This window comes from Martes martes (assembly GCF_963455335.1).
Source record: "Martes martes genome assembly, chromosome: 17".
Classification (NCBI taxonomy): domain Eukaryota; kingdom Metazoa; phylum Chordata; class Mammalia; order Carnivora; family Mustelidae; genus Martes; species Martes martes.
The window spans coordinates 27,087,042-27,106,986 of record NC_137905.1 but is presented as its reverse complement, the minus strand read 5'-3'; the positions used below and the strand labels follow the sequence as shown (position 1 = coordinate 27,106,986).

The 19,945-nt window shown below is 53.9% G+C and overlaps 1 protein-coding gene across 1 annotated transcript; it reads right to left on the bottom strand.

Annotated features, from left to right (window-relative positions):
* Window positions 1–1,412: 1,412 nt before the first annotated feature.
* Window positions 1,413–19,700, bottom strand: PLLP (plasmolipin). The gene is made up of 4 exons (XM_080829136.1): window positions 19,506–19,700; window positions 6,544–6,717; window positions 3,612–3,734; window positions 1,413–2,551 (listed from the first exon to the last, which is right to left on the bottom strand). Exons 1-4 carry the CDS (start codon window positions 19,638–19,640, stop codon window positions 2,435–2,437), a joined length of 549 nt encoding a protein of 182 aa, XP_080685262.1. The 5' UTR covers window positions 19,641–19,700; the 3' UTR covers window positions 1,413–2,434.
* Between the last annotated feature and the right edge of the window lie 245 nt (window positions 19,701–19,945).

Below are 19,945 nucleotides of genomic sequence, written 5' to 3'. Positions count from 1 at the left end.
GGCCAGCCTCAGAGACAGAGATACAACTTACTGCTGTGGCCTCCTCACCCGTGGAAAGCAATATTCACCTGAACTGCGGGGTCGAAGGATGGTGGGGGGGGCGGGGGGGCTCAGGCCTAAACCAAAAGGAAGCAGTCCAGTTGAGCATACTGACATCTGCAAGGCAATAGGCTGTTGTAGTAGCAGGGTCAGAAACCTTGAAGACTTCCTTAGGATTTTTGTTTCCTCTTTAGCCTCAAAAGAAAATGGGTTGATCCTTAACGCGGAACTCTCTTCTCTGGTTGAGTCCTGGAATGACTAGAAATTGCTCAAATTCTGAGGCACTTAAGAGTAAAAAGGGATGCTGTTTGTGTTTGCAACAGGCACGAACTGGGCCTATCCCAGGGTGACTGGGACATGAGTGTCTGGCTACATCCCCAACCCCCAGAGCTAGAGTCGTTGCCACAACCGTGCGCCTCTACAGCGGCCCCCACACTGCCATCAGTAGGGGCTCTGTCCCAAGACCCCTGCCCCCACCATACCTGAGATCATGGATAGCACCAAACTCTCTATACAGTGTCTTTCCCTCTACATCCTCCCCCCACCATGATAAAAGTTTAATTTCTAAAGACAGGGTAAGAGATGAACAACAAAATAAAACCATTCTAAACATATACTGCTAACGAAAGTTACTTGAGTGTGGTCTCTCTCAAGATCTCTTACTGTCCTGTATTCCTCTGATGACGGGAGCTGACACAGCGCCTACAGGAGGAGAGGTGAAGGGAGGTGAAGGGCATAGTGTGACCTTGCTGTGAGCCTTCTCAGCACGAGGACCATCTGGTTCCAGACTGTCAGCCACTAGTCACAGAAACCGCCGAAGGCAAAGAGAACGTGGATCAGGGGAGACCACTGTATTTACATTCTGTTTGTCCCCGGGGTTCTCCAAAAAGGACCAAGGGGTGCCCAGAAATGCCTTCAGCTGACGATTCAAAGCATGTTACTCTGGCAGCAAAAGCATGAGCTCAGTTGGGAGGACTGCCCCTCGCTGTGGTCTGCACCAGCCTCCCGAATCAAGCATGGTCACTGGCTTTGATGACACGCTCCCTGAACTGCACAAAACCTTCAAGGGAGCTAACAGGAGGGCAATGTTGAGTCCAGCAAGATGACCTAAGAAGCCTAAAGCTAGAGCCATGATTTAGTGTTCAACTGAGACCCTTGGGAGAGTAAAAGGTGTGTTCAACCTGTTGGGACACATGGCCAGGCAGGTAGTAAGTGGCTTAGGCCACCTCCGGTAAAGGAAGTCATGGGTGCTGTTGAGTGACTCCAGAACTGGACTTGCCCTCTCCAGGTATTTGGAACCTCTCACTGCAACCCTTCCCTGCACCTTCCCAGAATTTATAAGCATCTACAACCAGAATTACCCAACACCTTTTCCAAATAAGTTCTTCCATCTTTATTTTTGTAAAAAAAAAAACAAAACAAAACCCCAAAGAACAAAGTCACCACCAAGCACAGGGCAACTTACCAGGCAAGGTCTTGATTCCCTCCCTCCTTCATGTCCCCCGTGCCTCATCAACAGTGTCAGGGAAGCAGTCGGCATGGTTAGCTTTTCCCCCAAGGGAGTGTTACAAACAAGGGTTGGAGGGAGGGAGGGAAGGCTGGCTGGGTATCTCATCACTGAGAAGTTGCTTCCAACGGATTGTTTGAAATCACTCGTATGTTTGAAATGCAGGAAAGGAAGACCGTGCCATCAGAAATCATACCCCTCTTTCTGCAAAGGTCTCCCTCGAAGCAGCCTTTGGTTTGGGGGAGGGTCGGAATTGTGTTTTACGGGTGGGGGGTGCACCTGGGTGGCTCACTCGGTTAAGTGGCCATCTCTTGATCTCAGCTCAGGTCTCAATCTCAGGGTTGTGAGTTCAAGCCTTACTTACAAAAAAAACCCCAAAACAGTAACAAAAAACCCCCTGTGTTTTAAGGACCCAGAACAGTTTCAAAAACCTGCTCTGTAGTCCCAGAACAAAGACTAAGATAAATACACATGGCTTGTTAGGCTTATTCTACAGAAGGTCAGGGGCTGCAGGTCTGGAGTCCTTGTTAGTGTACTTAGTGTTGGTGAGAAGCCTGGGCCCCAGCCTGGGACATTGAGGTCTTCTAAAGACAAAGCAGAGACACTGAGAGGCCTGTATCCCCCGTGGCCTTCCACTACATACGGAGGATGGGCAGGCGGTCCCAGCCACTGGCCTCCTTCCAGCCCCTGTGCGTGCTGACTTGGGCCAAACCAGAGGAACGATCCTGATTCCTTTAGGAGTCTGACGAGCAGAGCAGAGCAAGCGTAGTCCCTTCCAGGCCGACTCCACAGAGGGCTCAGGCCTCAGGCTTGCGGGCCGCCCCACGCTGGGACCCGGCTGCAGCCAACAGCCCCAAGGGGGCCATGGCACACGTGGTCTAGGCTGGTCTAGGCGTAGCCCCCAGCCATCTGACTGGTGGCTGCATTGCTGCCCACTCCCCGCCAGGCCTGGAAGCTGAAGAAAGCGCTCACTCCGTAGGCAATCATCACTAAACACGAAAAGAACTGGAAGAGGAAGAAGACACCAAAGCTGAGTTGGTGTGCAGCGTGGCAAAGGGGGGGGGGGATGGTCAGGGGGGACAGACAGGAGCACCAGACAGCCTCAGAAGGGCACATACAGTAAAACCTGGAGTAGTGCTCCCCACTTAACTAGAACAAGCTGCACTGGCAGCCACCCCAACTCCAGTTAGCCACACACCCACTTCCCAAGTGTTTGTAGGGGTGCCGACATTACGTTCTTGTGGGGGAACCATGGCTAACCACGCAGCAAGGTAGGTCAGACTGTGACACGGGCAACTGAACAGTGTGCTGAGAGTGACCGAGGGGTAGGAGCTCCTTCCGACACATCAGGAATTTAGTTTTAAAAAGACAATGTTCAGGGCGCCTGCGTGGCTCAGTGGGTTAAAACCTCTGTCTTCAGCCCAGGTCATGATCCCAGGGTCCTGGGATCGAGCCCCGCATCGGGCTCTCTGCTCAGCAGGGAGCCCGCTTCCCACCCACCCCTCCCCCCGCCTGCCTCTGTCTACTTGTGATCTCTTCCCTCACTGTGGAAGTCAAGGGGTCCTGTGAGGTAATGTCTGCACAGGGCCCCGTGGACCTAAGTGTGACAGGTGTGGACAGGGTCGCTGGTATGCCACTGGCTGCTTGATATGAAGCCCAAGTCGGGGCTTCCTCAGAGAGCTGTAAATCCCCCCAAATGGTTTAAACCAAAAGGTATTGTGTGCGCCCTTTTTAAGACGGGTGGGCAGTTTTTAACAGATTCTCCAAGGGGGCACACGGACTGTAAATCAGTACGAAGCACCTGCGTGCCAGAAAAGTTCAACAGTGAACCCAAACTCCCATTTACCATAGAAAGTATTTTCAAGTGTTGCAGTTCCTTGAGGTTTACTGCTAACCGTGGAGGACAAACCACCACGTCCCTGAGCCCCTCCTGAGAAGGAGGTCCCGTGGAGGTGGCAGATGCTGGCCTCAGACCAGGGGGTGGTGGAAGCCCAGAGGCACAGACTTGGTTTGACCCGCCCCTCCCCCATCACTGCCAAGGGCGCCCCCGGGGGCCCATACTCACAGAGGCGGCCGCACGCTGGTTATAGGGCCGGGTGCCCTTCAGGGAGGTCAGCTCCACGGCGGCAGAGCAGGTGATGAAGGCCGTGATGTAGAGAACAGTGGCGCCCACGTTGAATATCATTAACTAGGGGATGGGGGGAGGGGAGAACAGGCTTAAGATGGCAGACTCTTTCAGTTCCCCCTGGCACACCCCTTTAATATCCAGAACAGGGGCTGCGGTTCAAGGATGGGGACGGATACATGGGTCTTTCCCACTATACTCCTCAGGGTGGTAGTCCACGTGGGGTCAACCCACAGGCCATCCAAGCAGGGAGCATAAACACACATAAGGCTGAGAGGGGAGGGGAAATGATGGGAAGGCCTGAAGTGATCTGGTCAGGGGAGGGGCGGTGACAGCCCCACAAGGCAAAACTCCATTCCCAGTGGCAGGAGACCAAACCAAAGCCATCTCTGAGAGCCCCAGCTGAAGAATTCCAGGGCCACATTCTTCCATGCCAGCTTGGCCCCCACTCATGGCACTGTGGGCTTTGGTCCTAAGGCTGGCCCTGGGAAGACCTCCCATCCCTCTCTGCCCCACCATGGGGGAATCTCTGTCTGCCTTTTGGCCACATCCTAGACTCAAGGCCGCCATGTCAAATGCCAGGGTGAGGACCCAGCAGGATTCTGGGGCTGACTGGCAGAAGGGATGCTTGGCTGACATTCAGACCTGAGTCCCATTTCCCCAATGCTTGGCCCCTGGAGCCCATAAACAGTCTTAGCAGAGATTGCAAACTGGTGGCCCTTGGGCACATTTGGTTCAACCTATAGATTTTTATTTTTTTTTATTTTTATTTTTTTTAAATTTATTTATTTATTTATTTGTCAGAGAGAGAGAGAGAGAGAGAGAGAGGAGCGAGAGTGAGCACAAGCAGATAAAGTGGCAGGCAGAGGGAGAAGCAGGCTCCCTGCCGAGCAAGGAGCCCGATGTGGGACTTTATCCCAGGACGCTGGGATCATGACCTGAGCTGAAGGCAGCTGCTTAACCAACTGAGCCACCCAGCCGTCCCCAACCTATAGATTTTTTTTAAAAAAATTATCAACATTCTAAAATGAGATTTTTTTTAAAGCTTTTTAAAAAAGATTTTATTTAGGGGCGCCTGGGTGGCTCAGTGGGTTAAAGCCTCTGCCTTCGGCTCAGGTCATGATCCCAGGGTCCTGGGATTGAGCCCCACATTGGGCTCTCTGCTCAGCGGGGAGCCTGCTTCCCTTCCTCTCTCTCTGTCTGCCTCTCTGCCTACTTGTGATCTCTGTCTGTCAAATAAATAAATGAAATCTTTAAAAAAAAAAAAGATTTTATTTATCTGAGAGAGAGAGAGAGAAAGAGATAGAGAGTGCATGAGCAGGCAAGAGAGGGAGAAGCAGGGAGCCCAACGTGGGGATCGATCCCAGAACCCCGAGATCATGACCTGAGCTGAAGGGAGATGCTTAACCGACTGAGCCACCCAGGTGCCTCGAAAATGAGATTTCATATGAAAACCCCAAGATCTCATATAAAACTTTCAATCTTAAAATATCAAGATTTGGTACCAAGGAGCCTGCACTCCCACTGACAGTAGAAGCTGGCTCCCTACAGACGGACGGGTACAGGTTCTCCAGAACCCCTCCTCAACCAACAAACATCACTCACTCACCTTGCCCAGGCCCGGTAGGGGGCTTGTAGTCCCCATCCCAGAAAATGCCAATTTGACAATCCCAATCCAGTCGTCTCCAGATGCAGCCAAGCCTTATCTGCCAATAGGCCCAGCAGCAGAATAGACACTGCCCTGCTGTCTTGGCCCAGGAAAGGAGCGTCTTTCCAACAAGAGCTGTGGCCGGAGCCCCTGATCTGTGCTCAGAGACACCGAGGTCCCTGCCATCTTGGGAGATTTCTTTCTTCAAGGCTCCTGGCCATGACTGGGACTGGACCCTAGCCAGGAAGTCCGGCCGTCCCCTCCTCATCCCAGGATCTTCTCTGCAAGCCCAGCGGCCACCACAAACACTGCCTGGCTCCTGCCAGTGATGTCAAGATCTAACAAACCCGTTCTGTCTTGAGGATGACTCACGTTTCCTCAGTTTAAACAGTCATTGAATTCCACACAATGCCGCCTAGTCCCAGCCTTGCTTGTCTTACAATCATGTGCCTCTCTTGCCTCGCTGCTCACTGAAAGCCTCAGACCCCAGCTGCAGGGGTTTTCCAGGTCAGAGAAAAAAGCCCAGCAAGCTTTCTGTGTCTGGCCGGGGAACTTCCTATGGCCGCTCTCAGCTCTGTGTCCCGAGAAGACTGACCTGGACAAAGCAGGGAGGCCACCCTCTCCCGAGCTGTTGGGGCCTTATTCTGGGTAATTCCTGATAGTCTGGCTGAGGGCTGGGAGAATCTGACCGACCTCCTGAAACACAGGTTCAAATCCCAATTGCCCCCACAAAACAGAAAAACACTTTCAAGATTCCAAATGCAGGGGGCTCTCCATTCTAGAGCCCTCACAGGGACACCTGGGCGGCTCAGTGGTTAAGCGTCTGCCTTTGGCTCAGATCATGATCCCAGGGTCCTGGGATCGAGCCCCATGTCGGGCTGCCTGCTCAGTGGGGAGGCTGCTTCACCCTGTCCCTCTCCCTCTGCCTGCTGCTCCTCCAGCTTGTGCTCTCTCTCTCTCAAATAAACAAATAATATCTTAAAAAAAAAAAAAATAGAGAGAGAGAGAGCGTGCCTCACTTCTCCCTCCTCTGAAGAAAGCCAAGTGTATGTCCTCCTAAATTTGTGGCCATGGATCCTCCCTCCCCCACTCAGCTCTACAGCTGGCTGAGGGCCAACCCCCACCAGCCACATCTCAGGCAGGGAAGGTGCCTCTGTCACAGCTGCTCCCAGAGGCAGAGTCAGCCTTGAGGCACCCCGCCGCCGTGCTCCCAGCCGGACTCACCACCAGCGGCCAGGGCACCATGTACATTTTCATGTGCAGCTGAAACAGGTAGAGGATGAAGAAGACGATTGTCACCAGCCAGAGGAAGACAGCCACGAACATGACCCAGCCATAGGCCGGGTACAGGTGGTACGGGGTGTCGGCAATCAGGGCCCACACCAGCAGCCCCAGGACCTGGAGGGACGAGATAGGGCCAAGAGTCTCCCAGAGCCCCCAACACTCAGGCCAGAGGCCACAGGGCTCGCTCTGCAGGACACATTTCTCATTTAGTAAAAAAAAAAAAAAAAATTATTTGGCTCCTACTGCATACCATCGTATACCAAACCCTTGCCTGGTAACTCCTCCTTTCAGATCTCAGTTGAAATGCTGCACACCATGGGACACTTTCCCCCTGGTCCTCCACTCTGGCTTCTAGAACACTTCTTTTGTGGCCTCCTGGCCCCCCAGGCACCCACCACCCAGGACCAGATTCAGTTTCCTCCCCCTGACTTTTGAGTTCCCTGAGGGCAGGACAATGACTGTCTCACAGCTGCATCCAGACAGTCAGCACACCTCCCAGGGAGCCATCCTGGCCTCCTCCACGGCTTTCACCCCCTTCCTTGCTGCCCGAGATCCCCGAGGCTGAGGCACCCTCCCTTCTGACAAGGGCACGCTCTGCAATCTCTGGAGCTAGGCATGATTCAGCGCTAGCGCTGAGCAGGGAGGGTCTAAGGGGGGGCTCTGGAGAAAGGCTCCCTTGCTGACAAAGATGCACCAAGACAACTGTCCCTCTTCTTTCTTGGATGGCATCCAGGCATTGTGGCAGCAAGGCTCACGGGGACCCTGCCACGGCTGGAGAATGAGCTAACCATCAGACGGATCAGAGAGAAATGGCTCAAGAGCCAAATCCATCTCTGACTGCTGGTTCTGGAGACAAAAAAGGCTCCTTGGCCAAAAGCTCCTATACCAGCCTCCGGAGAGCTGGTGCTCACCAGCGAGCACAGCCAACACTGGCTGTGTGCTCCCACCCCGGTGCCCCGCCAAGGACTGAAGGCATGTTTCGTACCCATTCCCCTACATGTGAGGGGTCAGGACAGGAATGACCTTAGCTGAGTCCAGAAATCTGTAGGACAATGCTCCTTTCTCCTCGTCCTGCCCCTCCTGCCCAAGAGGCCTGGGAAGGGTGTGGTTGACTTTTCCTCCAAGTGGGAGGTGGAGCCCTGGGGCCTGGAAGCCAACAGCTGGGCTTTAATCCTGCCCATGCTGTTGGACCCTGGGCAAGCTCCTTTCCCTCTCTGTGCAGCTCCCGGGGGACAACTCCAATCTCCCCACAAGAATGCAGGTCCCGTGAGGAGTCCGAGCTTGGTCACTGCTGTATCTCCAGGGCCCAGAGGTACTTGGTCAGTAGATGTGTGTGCAGAACTAACGAGCCTCGGTTTCCTTATCCATGAAATGGGGGTCAGAAACCTGCCCAGCACAGGAAGCAGGGGTGAATGGGTGATGTGCTCCTGGCCTTGCCCCCCTCCACCCACCAGAGATGGGCTGGCAGTGGCCTGGGTGGCCCAATTTAGGGGTAAGGAAGGCGGCAGGGCCTTGCCTGCAGGCACACCAAGTAAGGGACAGAGCCGTTACCAGTGAGGACCCAGAGCTGGGGTGTCTCAGCACAGCGCCCCCAGCTTTTACCACCCATCCTCAGGCACCCTGCCTGAGAAGGACATATAAGGGCGGCCAAGAGCCCCCAGAGCTGGGTGAGGCCACTGCTCTGAAGGAGAACCCCCCCCACACACACACAGCTCGTTGCAGGACCCTCCCAGGTAAGAACCAGACTCGTCAGGGATAATCATCCTTCCACTTCAAGCGGGGTCCTGATGGGCCTCCAGGCCAATGTGCTGCCTGTTCCAACCACCAGAAAAGGAAGTCAGAAAATGCACTGAACTGAAAATCAAGAGAAGATCAATTTGGCTTCACCCTAACGTGCACCTACCCGTATGATTACTCCTTGATTTGGCCGCAGCAACCACTGAACGCCCTCCAGGTCCGTGCCAGGCCTCAGGTAAGCCACTCCCTGTTTGGTTCACGGTTTCCCCATGACCCCCGCATTGGAGGGTACTCTGTATTTTCCCCATTTTTCAAACAGAAACTCAGAGGGAAATATGTCTGCGGCTGCCCATGTTTCCCCCCCAGGGTTGGGGTTAGGGCAGGGCAGGATTTGAACCCAGCTCTGACCTTCTCTGGAACCCAGGCTACTGAGAGTTACTTAGTAACATGTGAAAGATGAGGACACCTGAGCTGTCCCCTGGCTCTGCCCTGCCCTCCAGCCCAGCCCTGGTTTCCAGATCAGCAAGCGCAGCCTCTGAGAGATGAAGCTGCCGGATAAGCAGCGGGAATTTCTGGGGTTCCTCCTGGCTTTGCCAACCTGGCCCTGTGCCCTGGGAGCCGCCTCGGTTTCTGCCCTCAAACAAGGAAAGGTCCACTCTTCCCTTGGAACCAGAGAGACTGGTTTTTCCCGTCCACTCCCCTAGCCCCAGGAATCTGAATGGCGCACCCCAGCCCAGGACCCCAGGGAGACCCCACTCAGGACAGGGAGGCCCCACATTTGCCAACCCCTCTGCTAGCCTGACGGCCTCATCCCCCTCTGGCCAAGGACCCCTCCTGTAGCTGGAAGAAGGGGCCGGAGGACTTGTCCTGTGGTCTACTGGACAAGAGTAAACCCCACTTTTCAGAGGGAAGGGGACAGGAGTAGGTAGCCGAAGGGTAGAGAGCAAAGGAGGGCCACCTGTCTCCAGGGTGTGATCCAGGCCCCTCTGTCCAGGATAGTCGCCTTGCAGCTCGGGTGCCCCTCTCTGGGACCATTCATTCAACAAGTATCTATCGAACACCTACTACTGTGTGAGCCAAACAGACAGAACACCTGCTCTACCAGAGCTCCCACTCTACAGAGGGGACCCAGATAAAAGCCCAGGGCACCGGTGAATGTGGGCAAGCAAGCCACAGGTAAGGGGTAAGTAAGTGCTATGGGAAAAATGCAGCTGAGAAGGAACGGGCAGTGGGGTCATTTGCAATTTCAGATAAGAGGCCACGAAAGATCTCACTGGGAAGGTGACTTGTGAGCAGCGGGAACAGCAAGGACTGCGGCTAGGAGAGACGCACGGACCAGATTCTCCTTCGGAGCCTTCAGAGCCTCCAGAAGGAACCAACTATGTCGATATCTTGATTTCGAACTTCTGGCTTCCAGGACTGTGAGACAATAGATTTCTATTGTCTGAAGCCGCCCAGTTTCTGGTATTTTTGTGATGGCAGCCCCAGGAAACCAACACGACTTTCTTAGCTACTCTTGGACAGCCGACGGATGTCACGATCTGATCTAACTGTGATACTGACTTCAGTTCTGATGGAGGACTGGCCTACTACCTCCCTGGGTTCAGGCTCTGGCCCTGCCAACTTACCAGCTGTGTGACCCGGGCCAAGTGGCTGGACCTCTCTGTGCCTCAGTGTCCTCATCCTCCAAATGTACCTACCTCAGGGGGTAGTTCTGAGATTAAAGAAAGTAATAAATGTAAGGGACTTAGATCAACACGTTCTACTGTCATTATCAACCTGAGAGGCTGGACTGTGGGTTTTCCAATCCATTCTCTGCCCATATTCCTGAGGTAGAAGTAATTGTGTGTGCAGTTCCCAGGGGTGTGAGGCCTCACTGAGATAAAGAATGTATCTAAACTTAAACACCAGGCATGGTGCCTGGCAGCTCAGGGCCCCATGCCAGTGTGGGCCCCACCCATCTTTCAGATAAGGCAGCCGGGCTTATCTGAAGGGCAGGCCCCAGAAGGGGAGCCCTGCGCGGCCCTAGAATGCCTCCAGGAAGTGCACTCCTTCTGTTCCTCACAGGCTGAGGGGTTCTGGGGAGAACCCTTCATCCTCAGACCTCAGTATGCCCCTCAGGACAATGGGAGTAGGGAGGGTCCACTTAGTGCTCTCCAAGGCTCCCTTCAGCCTGGGCCTGACACTCCTCCAACTACACACCTCCCCCAGCGGGGCCCAAAGCCCTCTCCCCCTGGTACTGGAGGGACCCCACCAGCCCCAGCACTAAGTCTTCTCCCGCCCAAAGATGGTCATTCTTCTAATCCCTCTCCACTTCCTGGGCTGGGTCAGACCCTTGTGGATTTGCTGTATGACCTTGGGAAAGTTACCCAAACTTTCTGATGTTTCTTTATCTGATATGTGAGAGGACTGGGCGGTACACCCATCCTGGTCACCTCACAGGTGTGTCATTGCAGGTAAAATGCTGTGAAGGAAATGTCAACAGCTGTAGTAGTCGGGTGTGGTATGAGGGCCGCTGGGATCTCGGGGAAGGAGTAGAGAGGGGCATACCTCCCCGAGTGGGCTGCCTCAAGGAGTGGCAGCACCTCAGAGCCTGGATGCTGACACTGGGGACTCAAACTCAGCCAAGGCAGGCGGGTCACAGAAATGGCCAAGGCCGTCCAGGCGGGAACTGCAGAGCCGAGAGCAGCCTGCTGGTGTCAGGGGAATGCAGCTTGGGGCAGCCAAGACTTCCAATTTTCCAAGAGACACTAGAAATCTGAATTCCTGGGGCACCTGGGTGGCTCAGTGGTTTAAGCCGCTGCCTTTCGGCTCGGGTCATGATCTCAGGGTCCTGGGATCGAGTCCCACATCGGGCTCTCTGCTTGGCAGGGAGCCTGCTTCCCTCTCTCACTCTCTCTGCCTGCCTCTCTGCCTACTTATGATCTCTCTCTCTCTGTCAAATAAATAAATAAAATCTTTAAAAAAAAAAAAAAAAGAAATCTGAATTCCTATGTGAAATCTTCAGCTTTTTAAACGTTGGCAATGAACCCAAAGGTTTTGGAGATAATGTGAGGATGGGGCCCCACCCAAAAGCTGCCAGAACTCCCTTCTCTCCACTACACTATCCAGGAAACTGGGACCCGGGGGCGTCATGAGCCCTTCTGGGGTTCCCCCTCACAGGGACACATCTGGGCAGCTGAGGACACTCTGAACTTGGCCTGGCCAGGCCCAGCCTCCACCCCTGCCCTGACCCTTCTTCCCACAGTGAAAGGGACTTTATGGGGACAAAAGCCACCCATTGTGTCACGAGAGACAAAGGCGCAGGGGACAGAGGCTCCGGGGCGCCTGGACTGGCCACAACACACCCACACACCAGCCCCTCCCTGTGCAGAGGTGGTGGGCTGGGGTAGGTGGGCGGGCAAGGAGAAGGCTCCCTGGAATCCCCGCGCTGTACACCTCAGCACTCGGGAGTCCTGGGGGCCGCCTCCCAGCTCCACCACCGGGGTTCACAGGTTTCACTCACCTCAGCCTTCTTTTCACTGCAAAGCTGTCATTTGGCCAACAGGACAGGCCAACCCAGACCAATAGCAAAGGGCCTGTTAATATCCAGGGCCGGGCTCACTGGGCTGCCAAGAAAACCAGCTCACCCTTCCCTGTCCACCATGCAGGTTCCCAGTGGCCATGGGGACCAGGGCAGCACCCCTGCGGCTCCCTGAGACCGTCAATGAGCAGGAAATCGGGGCCTGGTCCTCACTGAGTTGCAGCACCAACCACTCACCAGTTGTCAAGGAATGACCAACACCTGACCCTGCCACACATACGAAACAGCATCCACCCACCATCCGTGGATAGCTCTGCAGCCTCTTTTTTTTTTTTTTTTAAAGATTTTATTTATTTATTTGACAGGGATCACAAGCAGGCAGAGAGAGAGAGGAGGAAGCAGGCTCCCCACTGAGCAGAGAGCCCGATGCGGGACTCGATCCTAGGACCCTTGGGATCATGACCTGAGCCAAAGGCAGAGGTTTTAACCCACTGAGCCACCCAGGCACCCCACAGCCTCTTTCCATGTACACCTGGTTAAGAAACCACTGGAGGGGGGCGCCTGCTTCCTTCTCTCTCTGCCTGCCTCTCTGCCTGCTTGTGATCTCTGTCTGTCAAATAAATAAAAAAAAAAAGAAAGAAAGAAAGAAAGAAAGAAAGAAACCACCGGAGGGCACCCAGCCCATAACACTGAATTCGAGGCCATGCTTGTTGCTATGTGTTCATGGAAGAGTGTCTTCCCCAGTCAGGGCCTGAGGGACCCTCAAGGGCCACCTTTGCAGTTCTGCCACAAGCACAAACTACCTGTACTATATTTTTACTCTGTATTTTCATGTACTTGGAAGATTTTTAAAGAAGGTATTTCCTTTACTTTTGAAATATGTAATCTGTATGACATGGCACATAACAAAATGGTATTTTTAGCACGTCTCCCTCCTCCCCTGATACTCAGTTTCTTCCCCAGGGGCATACAAGAGGGGTCTCTTAGGTATCTCTCCAGGAACTGTGCACGCACGCACGCACGCACGCCCACACACCCTCTTTAAACAGGTGCGTCTCTATATATTCTCTCTTCCTTCCATACACACAATAGTATTCTACACACACAGTTTTGCACCTTGCCTTTTCCACTTAACTATACAGCCTGGAGAGTGTCCATCATTACAGAGAGCTGCCCTCCTATTTTCTCCGAGGGTTAAGTTGTTATCTTTTCACGAACTGCAAGATATGCCACTGTACACGTGTCATAATTTACTATAACAGTATGTGTCAACTATGTTTCTGTTAAAAAATAAATAAGGGGCACCAGGGTGGCTCAATTGGTTAAGCATCTGCTTGGGCTCAGGTCATGACCCTAGGGTCCTAGGATCAAGTCCCGCATCAGCCTCTCTGCTCAGTGGGGAGCCGGCTTCTCCCTCTGTTTGTGCTCTCTCTCTCTCTGACAAAATAAATTTTTAAAAATATTTAAAAATAAATAAATAGAATGCTGATGAGAAATTAAAAAAAAAACAACAACAGTGGCACCTGGGTGGCTCAGTGGATTAAAGCCTCTGTCTTCAGCTCAGGTCATGATCCCAGGGTCCCAGGACTGAGCCCCACATCGGCCTCTCTGCTCAGTGGGGAGCCTGCTTCCCCCTCTCTCTCTGCCTGCCTCTCTGCCTATTTGTGACCTCTCTCTCTGTCAAATAAATGAATAAAATCTTAAAAAAAAAAAAAAGAAAGAAAGAAACAGAAGTCCATGTGGCATAAAAAAACACCATGAGCAAAGTCAAAAACAACACTAGGAAAAAACCTTTGCAAAACTAGTCCTAATAACTGGTAAGACAGACTTAAGACTCCACAGAATGGAGAAAGAGGACAAACAGACAACAAATACAAACAGCTCTCCAAAACGTTTTTCCAAGGCCGACCTCACTCATAAGAGAACCAGAAAACGCTACTACCCCGAGTGATGGGAGGGGCACAGGTCCTGATTCACCAGGCTGGTGACCCCTCCGGAGGGAGTTTGGCAAGCTCTATCAAAATCACAAACACTCAGACCCGTGGCCAGCAGTCCTACTTCTGGAAATGTACTGGACAGATGCGCTCAGTGGCTTGTGTGTGCTCATTCACTGCAACAGGGTGCAAAATAGCAGGAGTGGGAACCCCAGGTGTCTGTCCACAAAGGGATGGGCACCACGAGTCCCAAGGCAGCACATAATGGACCGCTGCAAAGCCCTAAGCCAGCCATCACGCTCCATGCACGGAGAGCAGACCATAAGACATTTTCTATATGAAAAAGGAGTAGACACAGAAGAATGTGCATGGAAAGACTGTACTCCTTGGGTCAAGTGGGGAGAGGTGGGACTCTCCCGCCAAGTGTGCGCCTCTCTCAAGAGTCTGAAATGGAACCTGGGAAACCAGGGTGGGCACGGGCGGGGCGACTCTAACTGGAAGGGACAAAGATTTTTCAGCCTGCTCTTTCCCAGCCCGTTTTATTCTGAACCGTAGTAAATATATTACCTATTAAAGAAATTCAGAACAGGAAGGATTAGAGAAAGAAAACACCCAGCACAGTATGTGCTGTCAAGGGGGAAAACCACCGGGGCACACGCACAGAGTGTTCCCATCTGTGGTTTTTAAAGTGAGGACAGGGGTCACGTGCAGAAAAATGCATAGACTCAGCGTGGAATGCTGCCTTCCTGCAGGCGGCTACCTCGGGGGACTGGTCCAGGACTGGTCCAGGAGGGGAGAGATGACACTCGTATTAATTACCCTTTGTATTGCTGAACTGTTCTGCTGTGTGCCTGTGTGATTTTCTCAAGAAATACAATTTTTTTAAATGCACCCATCAGTAGAGAAAGGGCTACATGAACACCGAATTGACACCAGGACATGCCCTGAATCGGTTAACAGGGAGGGACAGTAATAGAAGGGATCTCAGGTGCCTGGGTGTAAGAAAAGCAACTTACTGAACAAAGGAGAGGGCATAAAACCATCCCCGTTTTTCACAATGCACAGGAAAAAGAACTGGCAACTCCCTACAGGGGTCCCCTTGGGGAGAGGGGCAGGCAATCCAAGAATAACTTTGGCCTTATCTGTAAAAGGTTTTCATTTTGTAAGGAGAATGTGTTCACATATTTATTCCAAACACTCAACTCCCTCCAGGCCACAACCAGTGGGGCGTGTGGGTGGAGATAACAAGACCAAGCACTGGTTTCCCCTGGGCACAGGAGGTGGACCAGCAAGCTTGCAGGGCCTGGCATGATGTACCCAGGAGACTGAACCCACATAACTCAGGGCTAAAGAACACCCTGGGAGGCCCCAGCACTGCACTTCCAACAAGACCGAGCTCTGCTCACACCTCACAAACCCCCACAATCTCCTCCGGGCAGCCTCTTGTTGGAGGACAGAGGGGACTTGCAGGCCTTGCCCTGACCCCCACCGGGAGAGGAAGGTGAAGTGCCTGCTGGGGCTGGGGACAGAGCCAGGATTACGGCAAGGAAGAACCTTCTAATACTCCCAAATGCACAAGGATGGTGCTGGCAGCCTTGAGAGAGACTGAGCTCCCCGTCCCTGGAAGCATGTAAGCTCGTGGGACCTCTGGGAGCAAGCATGAAGAACCCTACGATTCTACGGCTCTGTGAATCCTAACTGCCCATCATTCCAACACATGTGGCACTAAGCCCTTTACAGCACCATATTCCACATTCCTCACTATCCCATAGTCACTATTTTACCAACAAGGAAACGGAAGCTCTAGGGTATTAGGGAAGGTGCAAGGGTATTAGGGAAGGGCATTAGGGAAGGGCAGCCAGGATCTGAACCTAAGGCTCTCTGCTTTCAGGCCAGTGCTCCCACCAATACTCTCTGCATCACCCACGGGTCACTGTGATCTAGTGGTGGGTGAAGCTTCTGATATTTTGTTCAAAAACAGAAATGGTGTGGCCACCCCCAATTCCAAGAGGTCCAGCAAAAAACGACAGAAGGTGCCAAACACTGATTGGCCCATGTATATGGGCATCTATGCCCAAGGCCTCAGGGATGCCTTCTGACTGCAGGGCTTTTGGGCAAGCTATTCTAAGGTTCATCTGATTGGAACCTCCTTCTTACTCCTCCCTTCCTTATAACTAAACCCTTCAGAGCTCACTTCTGTCAGGAAGGCTTCCCTATTGGCCCTGGCCCTGAATAAATCTTCCTCCCTGAAGGAGGTTTCCCTTCCCCTCCAAAGCACCCCAGGAACCTGTGCCCCCTACCAAAAAAATAAAAACAAAACAGGAAGCATAGCTAGAGCCCCGCTTTGGATGTGAGTGCAAATTCTGACTGCCACTCTACCCTGTGTGACTTTATATACAAGTTCCTCACTCTTTGCTCATCAGTAAGCCCAGGTAAGATAATCCTTCTCCCCAGAGCTGTAAGGATCAGTTTACCACACCTTCCACAAGATTCCTTCCGCCCCCTAGCCACACCCCTGCAACATCAAAACCTCCAGATTTTTTTCTTATTATTTTTTAAAGATTTTATTTATTTATTTGACAGAGAGAGAGAGAGATCACAAGTGTGCAGAGAGGCAGGCAGAGAGAGAAAGGGAAGCAGGCTCTCGGGGCTCCCAGGATGCTGGGATCATGACCTGAGCCTAAGACAGAGGCTTTAACCCACTGAGCCACCCAGGCACCCCAAAACCTCCAGATTTTTATGACCAAACGAGTTGTCTCTAGCTCAAACCTGCCTGCTTGCTTTTTAGATGCTTATCTGCATAAATTCATCATGTTTCCCTTTTTGCCTAGGCTGCTAGGAAACTTGACAAAGAATAAACAGCCTTAAACTTGCTACAGATTCCGGGTACAATGATCTCTTTTGGCCCCCAAGTCAATCCTTTGCCCTCCTATGCACACAACACCAACTTTTAGAAATACATGACTTTAACTCCTGTTGTACGTGGCTGAGTATCACATTCCACCTAATGTTCTTTCTGGAAGCAGATGGTGTGGGGGGAGTGGTAAATCAGTTAACACTGAAGGTGGTTCTTCAGGGCCCATTTTAATACCAGACAAAGAGCACATTTCCTTCCCAAGAAGCTGGGGGCTCTCTACCCACTCCACCCTCCTCCTCCCACCACATCCTTTGAGAAACAAAGTAGAATTAGCTTTCATCTTCCCATTTACTGCCTCCTCCATGTAGCCTTCCCTGATCCCTTCTTGGAAAGCTCATCCTCTGGTCACCTCCCTCAGACCAAGAGTAAGCAGATGCTGAGCCTTTGGGGGGTTGGGAGGGACGACCACTCCATCCCACCCTCAAAAGCACCACACCCTGTGCCCTGTGGGAGCACAGCTGAGTGTGGTAATTAAGAGCATGGGCCAGAAAAGTCAGCCCACACAGGGCTTAGATACCAGTTCTATCACTCTTAGACCTTGGGCAAAGAACTGACCTCTGAGTCTCGGTTTCCTCCTCTATAAAAAGGGGAGAATGGAGTATATAAAGCCCTTGCCAAGGAACCCAGAGCCTAGTTCACACCTGACTGGTGGGAGCTTTAATGCTTTTCAGCAGATGGTGGTGCCTGTTGGGGTAAAGCCCCCTAGGGAACCAGGAAGCTGTCCACTGGAACTGTCTGTGGCCAGAGAAACAGCTCAGAAAGCAGCTTCTCCCACAGGTAGGTTGGTTAAGGCACTAAAAGGTGCAGGTCTTCAGAAGTCTAATAGGAGACCCTCATCCCCCCACCCCAGCCCCAAAAGCACTGCAGGGGGAGGGGGGCAAAGGAAGGCCACCTCACTCACACCCAGTCCCTCAGTGTCTGGACACCTAAGCAAGGCCTCCCAGCAAGTCGCACACCCTGTGTAGACCCAGGATTGATTTCTGTGCAATGGGACTCGAATATTCAGGACTGGTCTGCTGGGCCCACAGGGACTGCCAAATCAGAAATGGCAGCCTCTTCCCAAGGGATCTACCCAGGTCCCAGCAGGCACAGCAGGGCCCTCTTACTCTCAACTCCAGTTCTCACTGTTCAAATGCGAAAGCAGCCCATGCTCAGGTCCCATCAAGCAGGAGCTAAGCCTAGGGCTCCATGAAACCGTCCCCCACCCCCAGAGCCCAGCAGAGCTCTCTCCCTATCTCTCCCCATGGCACTCAAGGCCCTCAGCTTCTGACCACCTCAGAAACAAGGGCTTCAACTCTAGCTGTACCAACCCAATCCCCCCCACTTCCTTTCCACTAGTCCATCCCCAAACCCTGGCTCGCACATCAGCCCCCACCCCCAACTCTGAACACCCTCTCCCTTCCTCTGCCAGAGTTCAGTGAAGTCAAAAGTTCCTGCTCCTCCAGGAACCTCCCAGGACTCCAAATTCATCTGCCTCTCCTCTGCCCCTTCAGCCCAGGGCCTGAGGCTCCCTTCCCCCTCCCTGCCACCTTCTCAATGGTCCTGGAGTGCAGCATGCAAACCTGCCCATTTAAATCAGGCCCCATGGGACCTCTTACCCACCCTAAGAATCTCCAAAACAACTCTGGGAGAAGATTACAAACGTAGATTTCTGGGCTGCACTTCCTGAAATTCCAATTCCACATTTTTTCCAGGGGGTAGGGATCAAGACTCTACATTTTAAACCCTTCCAAGAGAGTCTGAGGCTGGTGTGGGGGCTGAGGGGCCAGAGAGATCTGTGAAACCCTGAAACAGAGCTAGCACTGACCTAGGTGGAGACAGGTGCTGGGGAGGGGAAGGGGCGCGATGTGTCATACTACCCAGCCTCTCAGTCCTCCGACCAAACCAGGATCAGGCAGGATGGGGACGATGGACATGCCCTAAAAGAAAATGGATCCTGGCCCACCTCCAGTTCCACCTTAGTTCTCTGGACCCTCAGTTGCTGGGGAAGTCTCCCACAGGGGCAGCCACCTGGCTTCCTGACCCACCAGAGGGTACAGTGGGAAGAAAGAGAAAACCGCCAGGCCTGAAACCACTGTGTGGGGAGAGGGGTGTTCCCATCAGTCCGACTCTGCTGGGATCCGCACAGGGTCTGGGAGGCATCGGAACCTTGCAAATGCCTCTAGTTTCCCACAAATCCCTCCCGCCGGCGCTGGGCGCGGTATCTCGGCCCCCTGGGGCCGGCTAAACCGGCTGGAGCCCGGTGGGGCAACCAGTGGAAGCCAGAAAAGCCCGGTCTCCGCTCGAGGCCAGGGGCTGCGCCTAAAGGTACGCGCCGGAACCGAGGCGCCCTCTCGCTTAGAAAAGGAGCGTCTGGGGCTCGGCCACGCGGAGCCCCTCGGAGTGGACTTTGCTTTACTCAGGCTGGGTGTCCTGGAAGGCTGGGGGCATTGCCCTGGCAGAGAGAGACAGAGAGACTGAGACAGAGAGGCTGGGAGACAGCGAATTGGGCGCAGTGACTGTGCGTCTATGAGCGCTCCTTTGGCTGGCCTCCAGTGACCACCTCGCGGGACGATGGGGTGCGCGAGAGTGGGCACTCTGAACACGGAGACGGCAACAGGGACGTGTCGAGGTGAAAGAGCTGAGGGTGGTCTCGGGGGCGTGCGTCCTGGAGGCGCCCGGGGGACAGGCGCGTCGCGGCGCGTCGGAGCCTAAGGTGAGGTGAGGGAGTACTGGGAGCAAAGGAGGCAGCCCCGAGCCCTCCCGGCCCGGCCGCCCCCCAGCCGGACCCCGCGGCCCCGCGCGCGCTCACCAGCTGCAGCAGCATGAGCGCACCGAGGCTGGAGCGCACGAAGCCCAGGTCCGGGCGCAGCGCGGAGACCGAGGCGCCGGCGCCCTGCGCTGGGCTGCTGGTCCGCGTGCTCACTTTCGACGGGAACTCGGCCATGGCGGTTCCGCTCGCTTCCCGACGTCTCTCCGGCCGCCGCCGCCGCCCCTCCCCGCGGTGGGTGCCGGCTGCCGAGCCGCTCCTCCCCCGGGGCTCCCGCTCCCGAAGCGGCTCCCGGCGCGACGCGCGGCGTCGGGGCGTGGAGCCGCCAGCAGCCAGGTGCGGCCGAGCCCCGGCCCCGCCCCCACCGCGGGACCCGCCCCTTTAACCCTCAGCTCGCTGCTGGTCGGCTCCGCCTCGAACCGTTCGTGGCCGCGTCCGCTTTCCAGATGGGGCAACTGAGGCCGCGGTCAGTGAGACGGCTC